The sequence below is a fragment of the Rattus norvegicus genome, chromosome 6, assembly GCF_036323735.1.
Source record: "Rattus norvegicus strain BN/NHsdMcwi chromosome 6, GRCr8, whole genome shotgun sequence".
In the NCBI taxonomy this organism is placed as follows: Eukaryota; Metazoa; Chordata; class Mammalia; order Rodentia; family Muridae; genus Rattus; species Rattus norvegicus.
In genome coordinates, this window is record NC_086024.1 from 142,087,298 (window position 1) to 142,114,721 (window position 27,424).

The following is a 27,424-nucleotide window of genomic DNA, read 5'->3' on the forward strand; positions in this document are numbered from 1 at the left end:
AACAAAAACAGACAGTATTCCTGACTCTAACAAGTACATGCTTATAGGAGCATTGTATAACTACTTCTTGAGAGGGTCAGCCAGAATGTGACAAATACACGGGTGAATGAAAGAAGCAAACCATTCACCTGGGAACAGGGTCCTCATTGGAGGAGTTATAGAAAGGACTGAAGGAGGTGAAATGTCTTGCAACGTCATAAGAATAACAATACCACCAACAAGAGCCCCCTCAGTCTTAACCACTACCCAAAGTGTACACATGGACAGACCCATCGCTCCAGGTTCATGTATAGCAGAGGATGTTGTTATTGGGCATCAATGGGAGGAGAAGCCCTTAGTCAGGTGAGGCTGTACACCCCCCAGCCCCCGGTGTAGAGGAATGTCAGGATGGGAAGACTGGAAGTAGATTGATTGGAGAGGGGGAACACCCTTATAGAAGTGGGAGGTTGATGTCATTGGAACTTTTGGAAGGAAAAACTGGAAAAGGGAATAATATTTGAAATGTAAATAAAAATCCAATAACAAAAGGAAGTCAAGTTAAAAGAAAAGCTACAAATTTTCAAACATGAGACATGAAACATCTAGTATCAACACCATCAGGAGCATCTGCAATTCTTCATGTACCTTCTTTCCATTGACAAGAGGGTTTTCCAAGATAGAAAGTAAGATTGTGATATGGGAGCTCAGTTCTTCATATGCCATCCACAGTGTTGAGCCCAGGCAGATCTACTGGGCAAGTGTAGGAAACCCAGTGTTAGGGTATTATCCAATGCCATGTGATGTTCTAGTTCAAGGAATTAGTAGGAAGAGAGAATCTGGGTATTTTATATCAACTGACTTTCATTATGCTGTGGTACTATTCACTCTTTTCTGTGCATATTTAATTTTTTAATTTAAATGTGTAATATCAAGCCATTATTTCATTTTTGTGATTCAGAATCAGAGATGAGAAGAAAGAAACTTAAAGACTGTCTTTGTAGCTAGCTGTACAGAATCCTGAAGTTGGAGAAGTGATGTCCTCACACCAAGAACATACTAAACTACCATGTACGTATGAATATGTACAATGTTTACTACAACATGCTGGATTTCAAGGTCCCCTTTAAATGTTTGTAGTGCTCTGGACTTTGCCTGGGATTAGCTTCATTACTGCCCTGTCTCATGATTCAAGGATGAGATTCTTTCAATCTGATGAGAGGTCTTAGGTTTTTCAACCAAAACCCATCCTAGGTTTCATGTTTACTACCAGAGCATTTTATTATCATGTTAAGAACCAGCATCAATAATGAATGGAGTTTTAGGAATTTTTTGTTAATGTGGAGATTTCAGAGATTAATATTATGATTACTTGTAAGGGATTCACATTCTTGACCTTCTTCCCAAACTCAAACATTAATGACTGGATACAATTACATCTCCTGAAATTAGATCTAACCCAGGTTAATAGACTTAAACATCATATAAATTTATGTCTGGTTGGTGCTGTACACTGTGCATATCTTGATTCCCACTCCTCATATAATCAAAATATAAAATGTTCTCCTCACATTAAAAAAATAGTAACATCATTTTCAATCTAAGTGTTTGTAAATTTCTTAAGGGATAATTGATTTTTCCATTTTATCTAACAATTGTTTCCCGTGCAGAGCTGCATCTGTCACATTTCACTGTGATAAACAGAGATGATCAGTCATGCCTTCAGCACTGATTGGAAATACATTAGGTAAACTCTCGCATTGAATATATCTAAGATATGGAATATTGAACAACATACCACTATAAAGTCATTCAGTGAAAATTTTAAAAAATTAGCTGCTCCAAATTTTCCTCAATATATTTTTAATATTTAAGAACTCATTGGCAGGGTGCTTAAAATCTATATTTATATTACATACTTAGAATAAATTTATGAAACACATAGAATTTTAATTTTGTTCCACAAGTTCCATATTTTTCCCCAGACTTTCAAATTGAGGCACAGAAGTACTCCTTTCCCATCTGAAAAATTCTGGAAAAATATCTTCATACATTGCAGCATATATCACATACTTAAATCACCATTTTATATATATATATATATATATAAACAAAATCTTTATATTTTATATATATTATATATATTTATATATATATATAAACAAAATATATATATATTGACAAAAATATATATATTGACAAATATATATATATATATATATATATATTTTGATAAATATATATATATTGACAAAACATCTGAAATGAAGTATTTATGTTTCTGGTTATATATGATATTCTCTCCCAGGGGAGTCTGTCTTCTGTGTTTCCCACATTCAGGTACTTGTATCTCTGGCTCCATGACTACTTCTTTCAAACATGAAAGCTTAGATAGGTTCCAATATAATTTTATTTATTTATTTATTTATTTATTTATTTATTATTTATTATTTATTTATTTATTTCCAATATAATTTTATTCTCTTCTGCTCATTGTATAGCATTCCTATTGGCTATTTGATGAGGACATTTATAAGATATTTGTTTCTCAAGGAGGTAATATTAGAAGTTATGGCCCCAACTCTCCTGATCTCCTCTGTAGTTTCCTCTTTGCAGTTTTTAAGAGCTCTCAATTTCAGTAATTGACATTAAGTCTCCTGTAAGAAATTCAAAAAATGAATTTTTCTGTGTTTGGTTCTGTGAACATGAAGGATGCTTACTGTATACATCACATGGCTCTGACTTACGGTTTCACCTAGACTTCGGCCTCAAATCCCATGGCAATAAAACTCCAAATAGTTACAATGCTCTCCTTCAGTGTACATTTGTATATGTGGAAGGTGGAAAGCAGTGAATGAGCATTACCAAATTGAGTCATTTTCCATGAGGCCTCATGGATACCTGCAAATATTTCAGGGTCACAAGACTCTTGGGTGCATTCATAAAAAACAAAATCATATTACTACCTTGTTGAAGAAATTATCTTTATATTTCAGTGAACACAGAAAAGTTCAGCCTTTGTACAAATAAAAACTTAACTCTCCTGACTAGCATTCATGGAACTTTGTATATTTTGTATGGTATCAGTGATGAAAAGTAACAATCACCTCAGCTATAAACCTGGTGACCTAAAATACTTACCACCTTATAGGTTATTTTGGTGCAATAGTGGCACAAATGTAATGGGGTAAATCATTTATTCTTTGCAGAAATTTAAGGTCTATAAGATAGAAGTCAAAGATGATATTGTAGTGGTTGACAAGAGATTATGGAAAGTATATACTCTATATGTGAGAAAATAAAGGTTATTTTTCTCATAAAGCAATATACTAATGAGTTTTATTTATATAACCATATAAACACTCAAATCTTCATGCCACTCAGATATCATTTGGAATATATATTGCATTTCAACTGTTATTCCCTTTCCAGGTTTCCCCTCTGGAAACCTCCTATACCATACACCATCCCCCTACTTCTATGAGGTTGCGGGTGCGTGCGCACGCACCCACACACAGACACACACACACACAGACACACACACACACACACAGACACACAGACACACACACACAGACACACACACACACACACACAGACACACACACACACACACACACACACACACACACACACAGAGCTTCTTGTCTCCCTGCCGTGGCAGTGTACCTTCAGTGCAAACCTACACTACAATATGCAGCCCTCAGTCGGCCAAGGAACTCACCACCCATTGGTGTCTAAGAAGACCATCCTCTGCTACATATGTGGCTGGATTCATGGGTCACTCCATGTATAATCTTTTGTGGGCAGATTAGTCTTGGAGCTGTTGGGTGTTTGGTTGTCTTATATGAATTTCTCTTCCTATGTGGTTGAAAACCACTTCAGCTCCTTCAGTCCTTTCTCTAACTCCTTTATTGAGGACACTGTTGTAGGTCCATTAATTGGATTCAATCATTTGCCTATGATTTAGTCAGACAGAGCATTGCAGGAGATAGTTCTGTCCTCTCAGCATTCACTTCCTGGCATCCACAATATTGTCTGCGTTTGTCACCTCTGTATGAGATGGATTCCCCAGAAAGAGCAAGGAGTTATCAGACCCTTTAGGTGGTTTATCTGATCCAGATTTAACTTTGGTGGGTGCTATCTGCCTATAAAACTGACCACTTAATCCAGATTTTGCAGTTTTGGATTTAATGTATGTCATATAAATAAGGTTCATATGTTATGAATGAAATACATATGTGCAATATTAATTAACAGCAGATAGGTACTTCTAATGGTAAATTTAGTATAAATGTATTATAAAAGTGGCTTTAAAAATTTACACTTCAACCAGCAATGGAGGATTGTTCTTTCTTACCAACATAAACTGTCACTTATACTTTTAATCTTTACCATTATGAAATGTGTAAAATGGAATCTCAGAATCCTTAAGGTTTGCAATTCACTGTTGACTAAGGGGAACGAAAATTTTTGTGCTTATCTCCCATTTGTGATTCCTTTGTTGAGAATTCTGTTTAGCCCTACAACTCAGTTTAAAATCAGATTATTTGTTTGCAGATGTCTCATTTCAAGACACAGGTAATTTGAACATAAAACTTCTCTGAAATATGGAGTTGATGAAGGTCCTTTTCCATCTGGCACCTGCTGTTTTGTCTGTTGATGGTGTTCTTTGCCTTACAAGATCTCTCAGTCTCATGAAGTTCCATTTTTTTTATTGTGGCTCTCAGCACCTGTGCAATATATGTTTTATTCATGATGCTGTCTCCTGTGACAATTTGTTTTAAGCTATACCCCACATTCTCTTCTTTAGTCTTAACATAGGTGGTTTCCTACTGAGATATTCATTTCTTCAAGTTTGTCTTGAGTATAGTTCATAAAAACCTATATGGATCTATGTGTTTTTTCTGCACACAGACCTGAATTGCACTTGCACTCTTGATTGATGCTGCTTTGTTTTATTTGCTATGTATTTCTGGCTGCATTTTCAAAAACAAAGTGTTCATAAGTTTACAGATATACATTGGGGTTTCAATTCAATTCCATTTGTCAAACTTTCATATTTTATTACATTAGTATGCTGTTTTTATTACTTTTGAAATACTTTAAACACAATGCACACTTTAGTTCTGTATTATCCATTGAAGTCAAGGACTGGTGCCTTTATAACTGTTACTTTATTCTACAGAGTTGTTTCAGATTTTCAGGATTTTTGTTTATTTGGTTTTTTTTTCTATTTGAATTTGAGTGTTGTACATTCAAGGTCTGTAAAGAATTGTGTTGGAATTTAAATGAATATTGCATTGCATCTAAAGACTGTTTTTGGTAGTTTGACCAGTATTTCTATGTTAATTCTACCAATCTAAAAGCATGACAGGTGATTCCATTTTCGGATAATTTCTTATACGTTTTCTTCAAAGACTTTTAGTTGCTTTTTATACATAATTGTTACATTTATTTACACATATATACATATATCTATATTATTTTTATATTCATTCTACTTTCCTTAGACTCCAGATTTTATTCCCATCCTGTCCACTGTCTGACTGTTTACTGTGTCATACCTCTTCCTCATGCTCATGTCTCCAGTAGGATTTCCCATCACTTCATCCCCCACTGGAGCAGAACTCTAAACTCCATGGGACTTATAGTCTCTTGAGGTGCTTCTTTTCTGTATGAACCCAGACCTGGGAGTCCTCTGCTGTATATGTGTTAGAGGCCACATGTCAGCTGGTCTATGCTGTCTGGTCAATGGTTCAGTATCCGAGAGATCTCCGGAGTCCAGGCTAATTGATACTGCTGGTCCTTCTAGCATGTCACCCTTCTCCTTAGCTTCTTCCAGCTTTTTCATCATTCAACTACAGTGATAGGCAGCTTCTGTCTATAGGCTGTGTGCAAATCTCTGCATCTGACTCTTTCAGCTGCTTGATGCATCTTTCAGAAAGCATTCATTATAGATCCCGTTTTGTGAGTTCTCCATTGGTCTCAGTAATAGATTCAGCACTTGGGTCCTCCTCATGAATTGTATCCCACATTTCGATGGTCCGTGGAATTTCTTATCCTCAGAGTCCTCTCCATTTCTAACCCTGCAGTGCTTTTAGAGATGAACAATTATGAGCCATACTTTTGACTGTGGGATGGCAATCCCGTCCCTGACTTATTGTCCTGTCTTTTGGCTGTATGTGTGCTCTACAGGACCCTCCCTCCACTGTAGAACATGTAAGATACCTCACCATGCCATAGGGGCACATGTTACAGTATGTTCAGAGTAGCCTTGTTTGTGTTAGCCAGAAGCTGGAAACAACTCAGATGCCCCAGACAAGAAGAATTGATAAAGAAGAAAATTAGGTTCATTATCACAAAGGAATATTATTCAACTATTAAGAATCAGGTCATCCTGAGATTTGTAGACAAATGAACTAGAAAATATATGAAGTGTGGTAACTCACACCAGAAAAGAAATGCATAGTATCTACTTAGTAATAGGTGGCTCTCAAAAAGGAACAGAATACCTAATATACAGTAAACAGAATTCAAAAAGTTCAAAAAGCTGAAAGCCTTAGTAAGGACACCTTAGTCCCACTTAGAAGGAAGAAGAAAAATATCTCAGGGGAGACGGAATGAGGGACTTAGGAGGGGAAGGGACAGAAGGGAGGGGGAAGATAATGACATGATCTCATATTGGGTGGTGGGAAAGGACTGAAGCTGTGACGTCCAGCGTAAAAATTGGACACAGGCAATCTCAGGGATTAGGAGTTTGTGGTAACCTCAAGAATGTACAAGAGACATGGAAGGTGAAAGACTTTCATGACTAAAAGGGTGGGGGGACTTAGAAGTATTTAAGTTTTTGATATACAGGTTTTCTACTTGCTTATCTTGAGCTTTACCAAGGTTTTCATTTTCCAGTTGAGAAATTCATGTGACTATGAGATTAACTGTCTTCATGGTGAGTGAGAAAGCCTTCAATTTTGTAATGTATGTCTCTGTAGCATTTCATGGATAGTAATATATGTAAAATAAGAAATGACAGACGTAATCTGCATCAGATAATGTGTTCTTCCAGACAGGGACTAACCAGGAAATGATTTCTTTGTTTTCAAAGGGGTTAATTGAGAAGAATAAATAAGCGTAGAGTCAGGAATAACCTGTAACTGCACACATTCCTCAGGTTCTACACAACCAATTATTTAGATGTTTTACTTTCAATGATTCATGTCAGAAACATTTATCAATACCATTTGTAACATTGAATAAAACTGTAATGGTTATCAGGGAAGTAGCACCCACCAAAGAGCACCAAGGGAAACAGTAATTTTAGTCACACAGGACTTTCTCCTCAAGGAAAGAAGTAAAATCAATAATGCAATCCAAAAAGAAAGCTGAGAGAAGAGTTTCTTAAGAGCCTGATGAGCTTTTTGCTACCTATAGGGACAGAACGTACACTAATTGCACAGAATGATTATCCCAGACTCTTCTAGCATTAGATTATTATGCATCCTTAAGAGAGGTGTCACATGTACTTTTGGCCCTCTGACCTGTAGGATGTTGGTCATAGACCACACTTGACTTTAGACTTTGGCAAAATAACCTATCCTAATGGTCACAAGAGCTACATAAAATATTAACTTTAAACTTTATCGTATAACTGGATTTGGAATGACTATGGAAATTATTGTTACTTGGAGACCCTTTTCCAAATTCTATTGTGTGGAAATATACCTACAATAAACTGCCTGTGCTTAGATTTCACAAAATCTGATCCATGTAACAAAGTCAACCTATAACATGTCCTTATTATTATCTCTGCCTTTGCTCTGTTTCGCTCTATGACATCTGCAGGGATGTCCTCAAGAAATACAAGATTTTCTAGGAGAACTATTCCGTGTACTTAGAGATTAATAATGGAAAGCTGCATTGCTGAAAACACGGAGACGTGTGCGCACACATATACACACACACATGCACACATACACACACACAAAAAAAACACACATGAAAAGAGTGAAAGATGTAGGAGGAAGGGAAAGAGAGAGAGAGAGAGAGAGAGAGAGAGAGAGAGAGAGAGAGACTGAAAGGGGCTAAAATGCAAATATTTTAATTATATAGTTCACTATACATTAGCCTTACACATTTTACATTCATACTAAAGTCCTTTAAGTCCTGTCATTGAAATAGATTTCGAACAATATTAAAAAAGACATGAAAGATAAATTCTAGGCATTGGACATATGGAAGATCGGTACAACAAAGATGTTGTCAAAATTCTTCGCTTATTCCTTAGAACTATTTTTCTATTTATTTTTGAAAATAGATTTCTTCATTCTATATATTCATTTCCCTTCCCCAACACTTTTCTGATCTTCTCTCAACTTGATTCTGTTTGTTTCTCTAATTATAAAACAAACAGAAAATAAACATTATCTAAATAGAAAAAAAGAAAAACAAAGCAAGATAAAGGAAACACCCAGAAATGGGAATAGTACAAAATGAATAAAGAAGCAGAAAAGAAATGTCAGCAAAATCAACATAGCACAAGAAACATATGTGGATGAAGATGCATTTCAATTCAAAAGTACTAATAGAAAAAAGTGAAGCAACAGGTATGCAAACAAGGCATCCACAAGAGTTGATGCTGTATCAGGACAAGTCTATATTCTCTAAAGGATACTGAGTATAGGACTGCTTACTGAGACTGTGCAGGTAGTATATATGAGAACAAATATTTATGAATAATTGCAGAACCTACACCACTGTACCAACGGGTACATACATTGTGTTGGTAAAGAACCTCATTGAAAAGTGATTTAATATTATTTTCCATACTATGTGAATTATGTTTATGTAGCTCTGCATTCTGATGTAAATATTGCTAATAATCTAAGAGACTGGAACATCTTCTGGAACACAGCCAGATTTAGGAATACACCAGAGGTCAGTTAATAATTAAGATTGTGAAAGGAGCGTTTATCCCTGTGGGCTGGTAATTTGGATTTTATAGGTCAAATTCATAGTATATTTTTCCCAAACATTTCAACAAAAATTTATGTAGTCTCAGAATATATAATATTTTATCATACATCATCGTGGTTTTCTCTTTTTATTTTTTTTAATGATTAAGAAACATGTCAATGGAGGTAATTACTGATCAAGTCATTAAAATGTTTTGGTGTACAGTAGAAGATCTTAAAGCAACACAACCTTAATGTTAGGTTACTTAAACAAAGTTAATAAAGTCACTGTAGGTTCCTGAGGAGAAGGCAAAAAGTAGACGCTCAAAATGGTTATTTCTGAGGAAGTCTAAATGCTATTCTTTTCTGTTATCTCAGACCTAGGGGAGCTTGCTGCTCCTCCAGGGTTTCTGACACACTCAGGATGTGGTTAAAACACTGTGCCTTGCACAAAAATAGACTGCAGAGTCCTCAGATGTCAGGCTGCTGAGATCCATGTACGCTGTGCTGGAAGATTTGTCTACTGTCAGTGTGGCCTTGCCCTTGAACTTCTGATTATAGCCAGTACCACCATTTCCACCATAAATGTTTCCGATCCACTCAATATTCTGTCCAGGCATCTGCTTCAACCAACTCATATAGTAATTGCTGAAGGTGTAACCAGAAGTTTTGCAGGACAACTTCACTGAAGCCCCAGGCTTCACCAGCTCAGCCCCAGACTGCTGCAGTTGAACTTCGGAGTGGACACCTGCGACAAAAAGGAAAAGTGGATGTCAATGTCACCTCAAGCCCTGTCTCTTAAGATTTGGAAGTGGAGAGTCCCTTACCTGCAGCTGCTGACAGGAAGAAGAGAAAGACAAAGCTCCATTCCATGGTTAGAATCAGTGTGTTCGGGGATTGTGGAGAGGACAATGATCATATGGTGTTTTTAGGCTGTGGAAATCCCTGTATTTGCTGCCACAGATGCAGGTAGTTTGCATATTCATGAGTAGGTACCATCTTAGATAAGGACCAAGTTCAGCAGAACTACAGGGGAAGTAGGACAAGAGGAGCCAAATGGTTCAGGTGTCAGGACACTGTTCCAGATCCTAATCCTCTCTGAGGAATTACTTTCCCTACACTTTCCCTGAGACTTGTGCAGATACTGTGCATGTAACATCAGAAAATAAGTTCTCAGATTTCAGGTATTATACTGTGGCATATCTGTGAGATAATTTATTGAGATTGATTTCCAGATGGTTGTTGTGATGGTGATGAAATAATTCCCCAAATGGATAGCTTTTGAGGACTTAGTTCCTTTCTTTAGATGTATAAAAACTCACCCAAATAAAGTAAACATAGTTCAAAAATCTTCACTTATCAATGATTATTGTATCAATATCATTAATGAGTAAATTATGACATTGTACTACATATGTGTCAACAAATGATTTCATGCTTAAATCACATATATGAACTTTTTCATCAGTAGGAATTAAGAAACTTGTATTAGTTTTGGGAAAATTTATGCAATTGGAAAAAAATGTGTTACTTAAAACAGTCTCAGAAACACCAACATTAAAAGAGACTCTTATTAGTAACTTTTAGATATTCCATAGTTACATTTAATTATATATGCAAATACATGATAGTGACTCAGTAAAATTCTCTACTGGAAAAAAAAGGACAATAAGATGGAAAGATGTTACAGAAGAAATATGCACAGTGTACAATATACAATTGTATACATATTCTAAACATTGTAGATAGATTCTAAACATATGTGAAGTTGTTCTTTCTATACTTCATAAGGGTTTTTATTCTTGAAATTTTCAATCAGTTATGACATTTATTATGATCTACCATTATTCAGTTCTCTCACAACTCTCTACTGCAGTCAGGTCCTTAGAGTTCCTCTCGGTATATACCAAAATGAAAGTTCCAAGATCCTTACCTCTTCCCTTTTGTTACTTAGTAAGCCAGTGACTACAAAAAGAAAAAGGCACTAGATGTGCATAATGAACCTACAGAAACCTTCCCCCAAAAAGTGATTAACTTTTTCCTTTCAGTCATCAGATGTCAAAAGACTTTCAGGTTTATGGGGTCCTCATACATTTCTCCCCTTTCATAATATAATATTTCTTTAATTGTTATATTATTGTTAGTTGGGAGAACATGGTACAAATGCACAAAGTGGATTTGTTAACCTCAGAGAACTACTAAGCAAACTCAATTATAAGGGATATAACTGATATTGGTATCTTTACCAGTACACAGACACCTTTACCTGCAGAGCCATTTAAATACCTTTCATATGGTAATTTCACTGTTTTGATTTGTGTGGTTATTGTGCTGGTAAATATAGCTACTGGGAATTCATACATGCAATAAGAAAATGTCATCTTCTGGAGTTAGAATTTTGTGTATTTCAACCCCACTCTCTGTATCTTCATTCTTTGCCAGTTTTGTCTTTGATTTTTTTTATAAGAGGTTGAAATCATTGACTTTTCTGTTGCTGAATACACTTTCAGTTATTCTCACTATTTTTACTAGTCCTGAATGACATCAATTATTATACACTAAGCACAGAAGCCACTGGGGTCAACGCTATAACAATCTACTGAATGGAAACATACATATTTATAAGGCAGTTTGACTACATGATATTTACCGATATAATTAAGTTATACCAGAGCCTCTATTGTCTGTAAACTTGGGCTGTTGACTGCATTTACCTGGTATGATGTACCAGTGATCTAAATCCTATGAAAATTCACCAAAAATAATAAAGAAAATTTTGAATTGTCCCAGCAATATTCCTCTTAATCATTTACTTAAGTGATTCTATATCTTATCATAGTGACACTTGCACATTCATGTCTATATACCAAATGCTGTTCACAGCATGTAGTAGAACGGATCATCCTACATTTCCAATAGAACATATATAATAAATGACAAAGCAGTACAGAAAGAAAAGGAAAAAATACAAAATGGTAATCATAAACTGTAATATATACTTATCTGCATAGAACTGGAAAGATATGCTGAATGAGGTCACCTATGTAATAAGGCAAGGGCCTCATGATTTCACTAATATGTATTCCAATATTTGGATATTTTATTTAATATAATAAATTGAGAATTCTAGAGATTAGAATTGGCCCATTAGTGTTTGTCAAGCTGGCAATCTGCCCTAGAAGAATGGACAAGCCCCAAGGGGAGTGGAAGCATTTTGTTTTAACTGGTGGGTTACTGACATAAGTAGACATTGCTTCTACCAGAATTCATAAGTTATTAATTTTATATATCAGTGCCATATATAGGAAAATGTATCAGTTAACAGTCAAAATGATCCTTTAGGTGCCCAAACAAATATTAGGCATTTACATAGCTGTTTTTCTCCATATAACAACATAGTTAGAACTCATTTCTTAATTTTTTTTTAAATTAAGCTGACTTGTACTATGAGTACTCCAAGCTTTTTGCCTAATATCCAATTATCAGTGAGTACATACCATATTTGTTCTTTTGTGACTGGGTTAATACAGTCAGGATGATATTTTCTAGTTCCATCCATTTGCCTGTAAATTTCATGAACTCATTGTTTTTAATATCTGAGTAGTACTTCTTTATATAAATATACTAAATTTTTCATACATTCATCTGTTGTGAGTCGTCTGGGTTGTATCCAGCTTCTGGCTATTATAAATAAATCTTCTATGATCATTGTAGAGTCATGTGCCCTTGTTATATTTTGGAGCATATTTTGGGCATATATTTGGGATGGAATAGCTGGGTCCTCATGTAATATACTATATGAAGCTCAAGAAGGAGAAAGTTCAATGTGTGGATGCTTCGGCCCTACAAAGAAGGCTGAAGAAAATAGAGAAAAGGAGGGACCTAGGAGAGAAAGAGAAGGGGGTGTGGAAAAAGAGGTGCAGGAAAAGGTGGGAAAGATGTACATTGGGTCAGGAAATTGAACAGAGTTTTGTAACAATGTGGGATGAGGAATTTGGTGAAGGAACTAGAAAATACACGATGGATTTAAAGTAAGAAGGTCAGAGGTTGCAGCAGATGAAAAAAGATGAAATACCCAACAAGGGGACAGAAAACCTATAGAGAAAATATCCACAACTTAGGTGTCTAAGTTGGTTGAAGGATGGGTCCACTTGCCCATATCAAAAATATAGTGTCAAATTGATAATGTATAAGGGAAATACAAAGACAAAGAGAGGAGCAGATACTGAAGAAAAGGCCATCCAGAAACTGCCCCACCTGAGCATTCATCCCATATGCAAGCACCAAATTCAGACACTATTGCTTCCGCTAAAATGTGCTTGCTGACAGGGGCCGCATATAGCCTTCTCCTGAGAAGCTCTGCCAGAGACTGACCATTATAGATGTGGATACTTGCAGCCAACTATTGGACTGAGAAGGGGTACCACAATAGTTAGAGGATGGACTGTAGGTGCTGAAGGAGTTTGCAATCCCATAAGAAGAACATCAATATGAGCCAACCAAATACCCCTGTGCTCCCAAGGACTAAACCACAAAGCAAAGGGTAAACATGGACGAACCTATGGTTAGAGTTACATATGAAATAGAGGATAACATTATCTAGGAAAAGTGGGAGGGGAGGCCCTTGATCCTGGGAAGACTTTGTGCCCAAACATAGGTGAATGCTAGTGTGGTGAATTGGGAGTGGGTAGCTGTTTGGGAGAGCACAATCATAGAAACAAGAGGAAAAGGGCATGGGATAGGAGATTTTCAGGAGGGAAATTGGGAAGGGGGATAACATTTGAATCAGAAATAAATAAAATAGCCATTATTTTAACTGAAATGATCATAGGAGCCAGAATGTGTACAAACGTGTCTTCCAGAAACAGTTGGACTTATGTACATATAAACTCATAGGGAATAAACATACATCTGTAAAGCGTTTAACAGGGAATATTTTCTGTGTTTGAGCATGGATACATCAGATATTGAAAAAAGCGGGCACAGATCAGTTAGAACACTTAAGGAAAAAATTCACAGTGGAAGCTCCTTCACACACACCTTATATATATGTGGGGATTGATGATCTGATTGTGCCACCTGCTGGTCATAAGTTCCCATGCAGATAGTTATTTAATGACTTACAACTGAGGCTCCATGTGGGGAAGGAGAGGTTGCTGTATGGGGCAAAATCCTCATTCAGGCATTAGTGAGGGGGAAGAAGGCAGATGTAGGAGGGAGGATTTATTGAGGACTCACCCAGAAGTAGGAAAACATTTGAGATGTAAACAAATGGAATGATTAATAAAAAAATGAAGTTTCAATTTGGGATATTTCAAAACATATTATATCCTTGTCATTTCATTGTTCACTGAGTTCAGCTAAAGGGAGAAATGTTTCTTGTTTACCTGGGGATGATAATAATGCATCATAACACAGATTGATTTTAAGTTCTGTCTATATAACTATGATATCCCTCCCAAATCCAGGTCCCTTCTTGGTAGCAGTTTCATGCAGCTCTAACAGTTCTTATTTTTTAAAAATGTTAATGACAAGAGATAAGAGTGTCCTTCCTGTCTTCATCAAGGTACACCTGGGGCAGAGCATCAGTGTCCAGAAGTACTACCATGAGTCGTGAACTCAGATGAAGCCACCCATGTTTCCATGAATTAGTTCCTGTGACACTCAGATATAGGATTCAGCATGAAAACTTGTTTCTAACCCCCTTTTCATTGATTGACATTATGCTTAACTCTCTTTTAATGATGACAAGGACATTTCTTGTTCTTATCAGCTAGTTTTACCTTGAATATGCTCACCTGAAAAATATTGAGCTAATTCATTTCTGCTCATGGTAAAACACTCCATATTTTTTTAGGAGCCACAGTAAAAGGACATACACAAAAATGGTACAGAGGACTGGGAATGTTTACATAATAATCTAAAATGTTGTAGCACCTCAGGACCTTGCTGACTCTGGAAAGCTCAAACAGTTTTGAAGGGAGTGCTGAGGTAGGTCTGTATTCAAAGAATGAATAATTAGTAAAAACCCTGCTCAGAGAAAATGAAAAGGTCTAGCCAGATTAAAGGTCTGAATTTAGATATCTGCAATGACAATCACACCAGGATTGCAGAGAATCTCAAAGACTAAGCCACAAGCCAAACAGCATACATGGACCGGCCTATGGCCCAAGGCACATTTAAATAGAAGTCTGCCTTGTATGATCTCAGTAGGAGAAAATACCCTACTTATATAAAGAAGGGATGCTGCAGAATAGGAAATGCTGGGGTGAGGTTTGTGGTTAGGTGGATAGGTGGGGAAGCACCATCTCAGATGAAATAGGAAGAGGAGATGGGGGAATAATTCATAAATGAGGGACAAGAAGGGGAGCGACATTTGGAATACAAATAAATAAAACAATTTTAAAAAATGAATGATGTAAATGAGAAAATATAAAACTGTAAAATGTTTTACAAGGAATCTTTACTGTGCTTGCTTATGAAAATGTTACTTGTCAATCACAGCCAGTGCAGTTTAATTAATAGATTTAATAAGGGAAACAATGGAAGATACACAGTCCTTCACACTCACCTCATCTCTCTACTAGAGATTATTGACTCCATTGTGGACCATGATAGACCTTAGATGCCTAAGTGTAGGCTTCTTATGACTTACATTGTCCTTGCCACATCTGCCTTGAGCAGTAGCATATCCATGAAACTTCAGTACTCACAAAGCTCAACTACAGGAAATAAAGGCTCTTGTTTACCTGGAGAAGATGACTGATTGAAGTTACATTTTTTCTATATTATTATAATGACTCCCCATCAAGGTCAGGCTCCCACTTGGTAGAAGTTGGGTCAAGCTCTTTCCTTCTGTCTCTTCTCCACACTTTGTCTCCATATTTCCTCCTGGGAGTATTTTGTTCCCCTTTCTAAGAAGTACTGTAGCATTCATGATTTTTAAGTTAGTTTCTATTGTGATGGAAATTATGTCAAGGGACATTTAGCCTGCTTTTGTGAATGCCTGCTTGTCATGCAGAGTCAGTGTAGGCCAGCTGTACTACTAGATTTCCTCACTTGCTAATCATGGAACAATAAGTGGTGATACAGTTGCTGTTCAAGGTCAAGGGCAAAATGTTAGTCTTAGAAGTAACAGGGAGGCTTCTGAGGGGAATTGATGTCATTGTCTCTTCTGGCTTTTGCTTTTTTCCCTTGGTACTGTGTGTGTGTGTGTGTGTGTTTGTGTGTGTGTGTGTGTGTGTGTGTGTGTTTGTGTGTGTGTGTGTGTGTTTGTGTGTGTGTGTGTGTATCCTGTGAGAATTTCTGAATCTTCTTTCCATATTACCTATAATTATCCTTACTCCCCACTCAGACGACTATTCAACTTTGCACTGGAGGGTGGAGGGACCAGTGAAACAATAGTCACTAGTTCATGTATGCATATGATTATACCATTATGAATCATTTTTATTGGAATGTTTCATTATGAGAACAATAGTGTTTACAGTTTCGGTAGGAATATGAGCTCATCACTATCAAGTTTTTGGTAACTATAGCATGTCAGCCATGGGTTTCCTCACAGCACTTGGGCTTGTAATCATATCACATAATGATTGATTGTAGCCACAAAATTTATGACTCCATTGAATCAGAATATCTCAAAGACAAGTTAATCACAGGGTTTGTGGCAATGTTACTTATTGCCTGCCTCTTCTGATAGCATGCAGGGTTCCTTTCAGTAGTATGAATACTGGTCATAAGGGTAAACACCTCTATTTAAAGACCAAAACTTCTTCCAGATATTCACTAAGATATGGGTGTTTTCTTCAGTAATTTGGACTTTGATCAGTTTGTGGGAGGAAATAAATAGCTATGGAAATAGCATCATATATTTACAGGGTTCTATAGGAAACTTTGTCCATAGAATCAAATTTTGAGTGCTTATCCAATAATATCCATCTTTCCTATTTATTCGGAATTTACTGAATATGAACATCATAACGTTTAGCAATGACTGCTGTGGGGATTTAAGGACTTAAGACAAAATAGATTAAGAGTGAGGAACAACATGGCTTAGGGACCAGACATCCTTTAAAAAGATACAACCAGGCACAACAGCAGTGGGTCCCCTGTGTCTAAGACACCACTGGAACCTGAAGGGACCGACTGGATAAACAGTTCTCTGCACCCAAATCCCGTGGGAGGGAGAGCTAAACCTTCAGAGAAGCAGAAACTCCTGGGAAACCAGAAGAGACTGCACTCTGCAGACATTACTGATTCCAGAGGAAAACACCAAACTCCATTTGGAACCCTGGTGCATGGAAGCTCCCAGAAAGGGTGGCACAGATCTTCCTGGTTGCTACCCCTGCAGAGAGCTCGTAGGCAGCACTCCACGAGCAAACTTGAGCCTCGGGACCACAGGTAAGACAAACCTTCCTGCTCCAAGTGACCTGCCTGGTGAACTCAGGACACACAGAGGCAAAATTCCTCTAGGACCAGACACTTTCAGTATTTAGCAGGAGTCCCAAACCCGCGGATCCCTGCCTGCAGCAGTTCTCTGCTCCCAAACCCTGTGGGAGAGAGCCCTCCCTGCCTGGACAGGTGGGCACTCCTGAGACTGCAGAGCGGAAGAGACCACCAACACTGCCCACCCCTGCCCACATCCCTGGCCCAAGAGGAAACTGTATATGGCCTCTGGGTTCCCTTGGATAAGGGCACAACAGTAGCGGGTCCCCTGCATTTGAGAAACCACAGGAATCTGAAGGGACCGACTGGATAAACAGTTCTCTACACCCAAATCCCGTGGGAGGAAGAGCTAAACCATCAAAGAAGCAGACACTCCTGGGAAACCAGAAGAGACTGCACTCTGCACACATTACTGATTCCAGGAAAACACCAAACACCATCTGGAACCCTGGTGCACGGAAGCTCCCGGAAAGGGCAGAGCAGATCTTCGTGGTTGCTACCTCCGCGGAGAGCTCATAGGCAGCACCCTATGGGCAAACTTGAGCCTCAGGACCACAGGTAAGACCAACTTTTCTGCTCCAAGCGACCTGCCTGGTGATCTCAAGACACAGGCCCACAGGAACAGCTAAAGACCTGGAGATAGGAAAAACTACACGCCCAAAAGCAGAACACTCTGTTCCCATAACTGGCTTACAGAAAACAGGAAAACAGGTCTACAGCTCTCCTGACACACAGGCTTATAGGACAATCTAGCAAATGTCAGAAATAGAAGAACAAAGTAACATTAGAGATAATCTGATGGCGAGAGGCAAACACAGGAATACAAGCAACAGAAACCAAAACTACATGGCATCATCGGAGCCCAATTCTCCCACCAAAGCAAACACAGAATATCCAAACACAGCAGAAAAGCAAGATCTAGTTTCAAAATCATATTTGATCATGATGCTGGAGGACTTCAAGAAAGACATGAAGAACTCCCTTAGAGAAACACAGGAAAACATTAATAAACAAGTAGAAGCGTACAGAGAGGAATCGCAAAAATCCCTGAAAGAATTCCAGGAAAACATAAATAAACAAGTAGAAGCACATAGAGAGGAGTCACAAAAATCCCTGAAAGAATTCCAGGAAAACAAAATCAAACAGTTGAAGGAATTAAAAATGGAAATAGAAGCAATCAAGAAAGAACACATGGAAACAACCCTGGATATAAAAAACCAAAAGAAGAGACAAGGAGCTGTAGATACGATCTTCACCAACAGAATACAAGAGATGGAAGAGAGATGGAGCAGAATATTCCATAGAAATCAGCGACTCAACTGTCAAAGATAATGTAAAGCGGAAAAAGCTACTGGTCCAAAACATACAGGAAATCCAGGACTCAATGAGAAGATCAAACCTAAGGATAATAGGTATAAAAGAGAGTGAAGACTCCCAGCTCAAAGGACCAGTAAATATCTTCAACAAAATCATAGAAGAAAACTTCCCTAACCTAAAGAAAGTGATACCCATGAGGATACAAGAAGCCTACAGAACTTAAAATAGATTGGACCAGAAAAGAAACACCTCCCAAACACATAATAGTCAAAACACCAAACACACAAAATAAAGAGAGAATATTAAAAGCAGTAAGGGAAAAGGTCAAGTAACTTATAAAGGCAGACCTATTAGAATCACACTAGACTGTTTGCCAGAGACTGTGAAAGCCAGACGATCTTGGACAGATGTCATACAGACCCTAAGAGAACGCAAATGCCAGCCCACATTACTGTATCTTGCAAAACTGTCAATTAACATAGATGGAGAAACCAAGATATTCCACGACAAAACCAAATTTACACAATATCTCTCTACAAATCCAGGACTACAAAGGATAATAAATGGTAGGCCCAACATAAGGAGGCAAGCTATACCCTAGAAAAAGCAAGAAACTAATCATCTTGGCAACAAAACAAAGAGAAGAAAAGCACACAAACATAACCTCATATCCAAATATGAATATAACAGGAAACAATAATAACTATTCCTTAATATCTCTCAACATCAATGGCCTCAACTCCCCAATAAAAAGACATAGATTAACAAACTGGGTATGCAACGGGGACCCTGCATTCTTCTCCCTACAGGAAACACACCTCAGAGACAAAGACAGACAATATCTCAGAGTGAAAGCCTGGAAAACAACTTTCCAAGCAAATGGTCTGAATAAGCAAGCTGGAGTGGCCATTCTAATATCAAATAAAATCAATTTTCAACTAAAAGTCATCAAAAAAGTTAAAGGACACTTCATATTCATCAAAGGAAAAATCCACCAAGATGAACTCTCAATCCTAAATATCTATGCCCCAAATAAAAGGGCACCTACATACGTAAAAGAAACCTTACTAAAGCTCAAAACACACATTGCACCTCACACAATACTATTAGGAATTTCAACACCCCACTCTCATCTATGGACAGATCATGGAAACAGAAATTAAACTGAGACGTAGACAGACTAAGAGAAGTCATGAGCCAAATGGACTTAACAGATATTTATAGAACATTCTATCCTAAAGAAAAAGGATATACCTTCTTCTCAGCACCTCATGGTACTTTCTCCAAAATTGACCATATAATTGGTCAAAAAATGGACCTCGTCAGGTACAGAAAGATAGAAATAATCCCATGCGTGCTATCAGACCACCATGGCCTAAAACTGGTCTTCAATAACAATAAGGGAAGAACGCCCACATATACGTGGAAATTGAACAATGCTCTACTCAATGATAACTTGGTCAAGAAGAAATAAAGAAAGAAATTAAAGCCTTTTTAGAATTTAATGAAAATGAAGGTACAACATACCCAAACTTATGGGACACAATGAAAGCTGTGCAAAGAGGAAAATTCATAGCTCTGAGGGCCTGCATAAAGAAACAGGAAAGAACATATGTCACCAGCTTGAAAGCACAACTAAAAGCTCTAGAACAAAAAGAAGCAAATTCACCCAGGAGGAGTCGAAGGCAGGAAATAATCAAACTCAGAGCTGAAATCAACCAAGTAGAAACAAAAAGGACCATAGAAAGAATCAAGAGAACTAAAAGTTGGTTCTTTGAGAAAATCAGCAAGATAGATAAACCCTTAGCCAGACTAATGAGAGGACACAGAGAGTGTGTCCACATTAACAAAATCAGAAATGAAAAGGGAGACATAACTACAGATTCAGAGGAAATTCAAAAAATCATCAGATCTTATTATAAAAGCCTATATTCAATAAGACTTGAAAATCTTCAGGAAATGGACTATTTCCTAGACAGATAACAGGTACCAAAGTTAAATCAGGAACAGATAAACCAGTTAAACAACCCCATAACTCCTAAGGAAATAGAAGCAGTCATTAAAGTTCTCCCAACCAAAAAGAGCCCAGGTCCAGACGGGTTTAGTGCAGAATTCTATCAGACCTTCATAGAAGACCTTGTACCAATACTATCCAAACTATTCCACAAAATTGAAACAGATGAAGCACTACCGAATTCCTTCTATAAAGCCACAATTACTCTTATACCTAAACCACACAAAGACCCAACAAAGAAAGAGATCTTCAGACCAATTTCCCTTATGAATATTGACGCAAAAATACTCAATAAAATTCTTGCAAACCGAATCCAAGAGCACATCAAAAGAATCATCCACCATGATCAAGTAGGCTTCATCCAAGGCATGCCAGATGGTTTAATATACGGAAAACCATCAACGAGATCCATTATATGAACAAACTGAAAGAACAAAACCACATGATCATTTCATTAGATGCTGAGAAAGCATTTGACAAAATTCAACACCCCTTCATGATAAAAGTCCTGGAAAGAGTAGGAATTCAAGGCCCATACCTAAAGATATTAAAAGCCATATACAACAAACCAGTTGCTAACATTAAACTAAATGGAGAGAAACTTGAAGCAATCCCACTAAAATCAGGGACTAGAGAAGGCTGCTGACTCTCTCCCTACTTATTCAGTATAGTTCTTGAAGTTCTAGCCAGAGCAATCAGACAACAAAAGGATGTCAAGGGGATACAGATCGGAAAAGAAGAAGTCAAAATATCACTATTTGCAGATGACATGATAGTATATTTAAGTGATCCCAAAAGTTCCAACAGAGAATTGCCAAAGCTGATAAACAATTTCAGCAAAGTGGCTGGGTATAAAATTAACTCAAATAAATCAGTAGCCTTCCTCTACACAAAAGAGAAACAAGCCGAGAAAGAAATTAGGGAAACGACAACCTTCATAATAGACCCAAATAATATAAAGTATCTCAGTGTGACTTTAATCAAGCAAGTAAAAGATCTGTACAATAAGAATTTCAAGACTCTGAAGAAAGAAATTGAAGAAGACCTCAGAAGATGGAAAGATCTCCCATGCTCATGGATTGGCAGGATTAATATAGTAAAAATGGCCATTTTACCAAAAGTGATCTACAGATTCAATGCAATCCCCATCAAAGTAGCAATCCAATTCTTCAAAGAGTTATACAGAACAATTTGCAAATTCATCTGGAATAACAAAAAACCCAGGATAGCTAATACTATCCTCAACAATAAAAGGACTTCAGGGGGATCACTATCCCTGAACTCAAGCACTATTACAGAGCAATAGTGAACCCAGAAATGAACCCACACACCTATGAGCACTTGCCTTTTGACAAAGGAGCCAAAACCACCAAATGGAAAAAAGATAGCATTTTCAGCAAATGGTGCTGGTTCAACTGGAGGTCAACATGTAGAAGAATGCAGATCGATCCATGCTTATCACCCAGTACAAAGCTTAAGTCCAAGTGGATCAAGGACCTCCACATCAAACCAGATACACTCAAACTAATAGAAGAAAAACTAGGGCAGCATCTGGAACACATGAGCACGGGAAAAAATTTCCTGAACAAAACACCAATGGCTTATGCTCTAAGATCAAGAATCGACAAATGGGATCTCATAAAACTGCAAAGCTTCTGTAAGACAATGGACACTCTGGTTAGGACAAAATGGCAATCAACAGATTGGGAAAAGATCTTTACAAATCCTACAACAGATAGAGGCCTTATATCCAAAATATACAAAGAACTCAAGAAGTTAGAATGAAGGGAGACAAATAACCCTATTAAAAAATGGGATTCAGAGCTAAACAAAGAAATCACAGCTGAGGAATGCCGAATGGCTGAGAAACACCTAAAGAAATGTTCAACATCTTTAGACATAAGGGAAATGCAAATCAAAACAACCCTGAGATTTCACCCCACACCAGTGAGAATGGCTAAGATCAAAAGCTCAGGGGATAGCAAATGCTGGCGAGGATGCGGAGAAAGAGGAACACTCCTCCATTGTTGATGGGATTGCAGACTTGTACAACCATTCTGGAAATAAGTCTGGATCTTCCTCAGAAAATTGGACATTGAACTGCCTGAGGATCCAGCTATACCTCTCTTGGGTATATACCCAAAAGATGCCCCTACATATAACAAAGACACGTGCTCTACTATGTTCATAGCAGCCTTATATATAATAGCCAGAAGCTGGAGAGAACCTAGATGCCCTTCAACAGAGGAATGGATACAGAAAATGTGGTACATCTACACAATGGAATATTACTCCTCTATCAAAAACAATGACTTTATGAAATTCGTAGTCAAATGGTTGGAACTGGAAAATATCATGCTGAGTGGGGTAACCCAATCACAGAAAAACACACATGGTATGCACTCATTGATAAGTGGCTATTAGCCCAAATGCTTGAATTACCCTAGATGCCTAGAACAAATGAAACTCAAGATGGATGATCAAAATGCGAATGTTTTACTCCTTCTTTAAAAGGGTAACAAGAATACCCTTGGTAGGGAATAGAGAGGCAAAGATTAAAACAGACACAGAAAGAACACCCATTCAGAGCCTGCCCCACATGTGGCCCATACATATACAGCCACCCAATTAGACAAGATGGATGAAGCAAAGAAGTGCAGGCCGACAGGAGCCGGATGTAGATCTCTCCTGAGAGACTCAGCCAGAATACAGCAAATACAGAGGCGATTGCCAGCAGCAAACCACTGAACTGAGAATAGGACCCCCGTTGAAGCAATCAGAGAAAGAACTGGAAGAGCTCGAAGGGGCTCGAGACCCCATATGAACAACAATGCCAAGCAACTAGAGCTTCCAGGGACTAAGCCACTATCTAAAGACTCTACATGAACTGACCCTGGACTCTGACCTCATAGGTAGCAATAAATATCCTAGTAAGATCACCAGTGGAAGGGGAAGCCCTGGGTCCTGCTAAGACTGAACCCACAGTGAACTAGATTGTTGGGGGGAGGGCAGCAATGGGGTGAGGATTGGGAGGGGAACACCCTTAAAGAAGCGGAGGAGGAGTAATTAGGGGGATGTTTGCCCGTAAACAGGGAAAGGGAAAAACACTCGAGATGTAAATAAGAAATACTCAAGTTAAAAAAAAATCTGATGCCCTCTTCTGGCAGGCAAGTGCACATGCAGAAAGAACGCTCATACATAAAATAAGTAAATCTTTTAAAAAATTAAAAAACAAAAATAAAAAAAGATACAACTAAACACCAGGCACATTTTATAAAGATATGTCTAAACACAGAAAACAACCCACATCTCTTAATGTCTTAAAAGAAACCTTGGATATATTAGAGGTATCTAGGGATATTAAGCTCAGAATAGGGAGGAAACCATAGAGGGTAGTGGAAAATCTGTGCCCCTACTCTTCTGCAATGGAAAAGGAAATAAAGTGCTGAGGACTAGCCTGAGCTAGTGTAAAGCTGTCAGCTAAAACTTTGTCAATGGGTTCTGAGCACAGTAGTATGTGGCAATTTTTGTAATTCCCATAAGGAAGATTTGAAAAATAATCAATAGTTGAAGGCATTCTTGTGAATAGGTTGGGCCAGATTTTCAGAGATGGGCTATACGTCTTTTGTTCACATAGTTAAATTGTTTCACTTTATTCATGCCAGATTTTACTGTTTTCAAATCTGATTCTGTGTCACAGATGAATTCAACTGTAGATGTGTCTCCCTAATAAAAGCAAAAGAAATATGTTTATTTCTAGAAAACTCATTAAAAAGTGATAATGTCTATTGATTTCTCTTAGTACTCCATATGCTTTTGCCCTAGTGTACTAAAACTTTGCAACTCAGTTTTAGAATATGTGCTGATTTCCAGTCTCATCTGGCAGATGAAGGAAGATGAGGAGAAGAGGGGTTGATGTTCTCACTTGAGGTCAGGTAGATAAAGGTTAAGGTAACCTGGAGCATATAATGATTCTTAATCATCAGATGCTCTGTTTTATTAAGTTGTTTTAACCATAAAGCAGCCTTTACGCTGATTGAGAATAATAGACAAAAACTGAGAGATATCAGGATCAAATACAGGATGCCTGGAAGTGGCTTGAGTCAAAGAGAAAACAATTCTTTAGGTTCAGAAGCCACTCTAGTTTTTGAGTCCAATATAATATCTTCACCGTCATTGTTTACATAGTTTTAGGAAGATTCACTAGACCTCCTATTGCCTATCTTATAAACCCAAACAATCCTGAATAATCCAGTTTAAATGACTGGGATTTGGGGAAATATATTATCTGCAGTTGAAACCAGTGTGAGAATTTTAACAGAAACCCACAAAATAAACTTCTCTCTCTCTCTCTCTCTCTCTCTCTCTCTCTCTCTCTCTCTCTCTCTCTCTCTCTCTCTCTCTCCCTCCCTCCCCCCTCCCTGCCTCTCTCCTTCTCTCTCTCTCTTTCCCTCCGTCCTCCCTCCCTCCCTCTCTCCTACCTCTCTCTCTCTTTCTCTTTCTCTCTCTCTCTCACTCTCTCTCTCTCTCTCTCTCTCTTTCTTTCTGTAAGGATGAGTGTGTTGCTTTTGTTTCTTTGGTTTTTTTTTCCATCTTTATTAAATTGGGTATTCAATATATCATGCTCCTATTAGCAAGCGCTTTTTTTTTTGGATAATTTTTTATTTACATTTCAAATATTTTCCCTTTTCCAGTTTCCTGTCCATAATCCAAAAGCTACACTTCCCTCCCCTTCTTCTATAAGGGTGTCCCCCTCCCTAACCATGCACCTTCCTGCCCCCAATATTTTCTTACACTTGGGGGAGGTCCATCCTTGGCAGGACAAGGACTTCTCCTCCCATTGGTGCCTGACAAGGCCACCCTATGCTACATATGTAGCTGGAGTCATGGCTCTTTTCCTAGTGGTTTAGTCCCAGGGAGATCTGGTTAGTTGGTATTGTTGTTCTTATGGAGTTGCAAGCCCCTACAGTTCTTTCAATCCTTTCTGAAACTACTCCAATGGTGACCCATTCTCAGTTCATTGATTGGCCGCAAACATTTGACACTATATTTGCCATGCTTTGGCTGCGCATCTCAGGAGGCAGCTATATTAGTCTCCTGCCAACATGCACTTCTTAGCTTCATCAATATTTTCTAGTTTTGGTGGGTGTATATATATGGGCTGTATACCCATGTGGGGCAGGCTCTGAATGGCTGTCTTTTTTGTTCTTGGTGTTGTTTGTTTTAAAACCCTTTGAAAATTTCTTTTCCTATTTTTATGCTTTTTAAAGAGAAAAAGGGAAGTGAAGTTGAGTGAGAAGAGAGGTAGGAAGGATCTAAGTTAGGAGAGTTGGATTCAGTTATTAGAATAAATTTTATAAATATTTTTCAAAAACTTATAAAAACAAATATAAATGAGAAAAATGTAAATCTGTTAAGTGTTTAGAATTTTTACTGTGGTGACCATGGTAACCATCACATACCAATTACATCAAGGCCGATCACTTAATATATTTAAGAAAGGAAACCAAAAAGACAGAGTCCCCTCCACAACCACCGGATCTCAAAAGGGGAAAATTCACTACATTGTGTCACCTGATGATCATGAGGCTCCATGCAGGTAGGAGTATCATGGCTTACACTGAAGTTACACGGTTTACCTTAAGGAATATCATATAGCCTAGTGAGTACAGGTCTCAGCTGCATTGTGAAATGGCTCTTGTTTACCTGGGGATAATAACTGATGTACTAAAGATTGATTTTAAGTTGTGCCAATATTACTATAAAGTCCCTCTGAAAACCAGGTTCCTCCCTAGTAGCAGTTAAATCTAACTCTAGCAATTCCCACTTTTTAAAGGTAATGAAAGGAGATAACAGGTTCTTTCCTTTCTTTGTTAGAAGATCACCTGTGTTTGGAACAACTGCAATGAGTCGTGCATACCAATATATTTGAACAAACATGAACGAGTTCCTGGCACATTCATACATATGAGTCAAAAAATGATGAATTTGTTCATATCTATTACCAAATGGACCTTCTTTGATGATGGCTGAGTTAGACATTAATGAACTTGTAGAACAGAATGTCATTAGTAATCACTGTATTGCTGCTTTTTGTTTCTTTTTGTTGTTGTTGTTGTTGTTGTTGTTGTTGTGGCTGTTTTTCTGTTTTGTTTGTCTAAGTGTATTCCTTGTTTTCAAAACTGTAAAATTTGGCTATCTTATTATTCCATGCTCTATCCAGTATTAGGTTCCTGGCCAACAAAGCAGTGTCTGCGGTGGGTTCTTTTTTTTGGAGTGGGCTAATAATCCAAACAGGTATGATTTGTTTAAACCCATAAGATTTGTGACAGTGGAACCAGCATATCTTGCATGCAGATCATGATTTTATATCATAGGGTTTGTAACTGGATTGTTGTTTACCTTCATTTTTTGGCAGTGTGCAAATGCTTTCTGGTTCTATGAACACTAGTCATTAAGGGTAATTGCTCCATACTCAGTCTGATGGTAGGCTGTGTACAGACAGATGTGCATTGGTCTGGATCTGGCATAGCCTCTCTTGGGATAGCTATCCCTGGCTCCTGTTAGTAAGCACATTTTGGCATCAGCAATAGTGTCTGGGTTTGGTGTCTGCAGATGGCAGGGACCCCTAGTTGGGCCAGTCATTGGATGGCCTTTCTTTCAGTCTCTGCTCCACTCTTTGTCCTTGCATTTCCTTTTGACAAGAGGATTTCTAGAT

General features: G+C 37.8%; 1 gene segment (V, D, J or C); it reads right to left on the reverse strand.

Moving 5' to 3' along the window:
• Positions 1-9,095: 9,095 nt before the first annotated feature.
• On the reverse strand, positions 9,096-9,872 carry LOC102553175 (Ig heavy chain V region 108A-like). The segment is given in 2 exon segments: positions 9,096-9,675; positions 9,755-9,872. Coding segments are annotated over 2 exon segments (375 nt in total).
• Between the last annotated feature and the right edge of the window lie 17,552 nt (positions 9,873-27,424).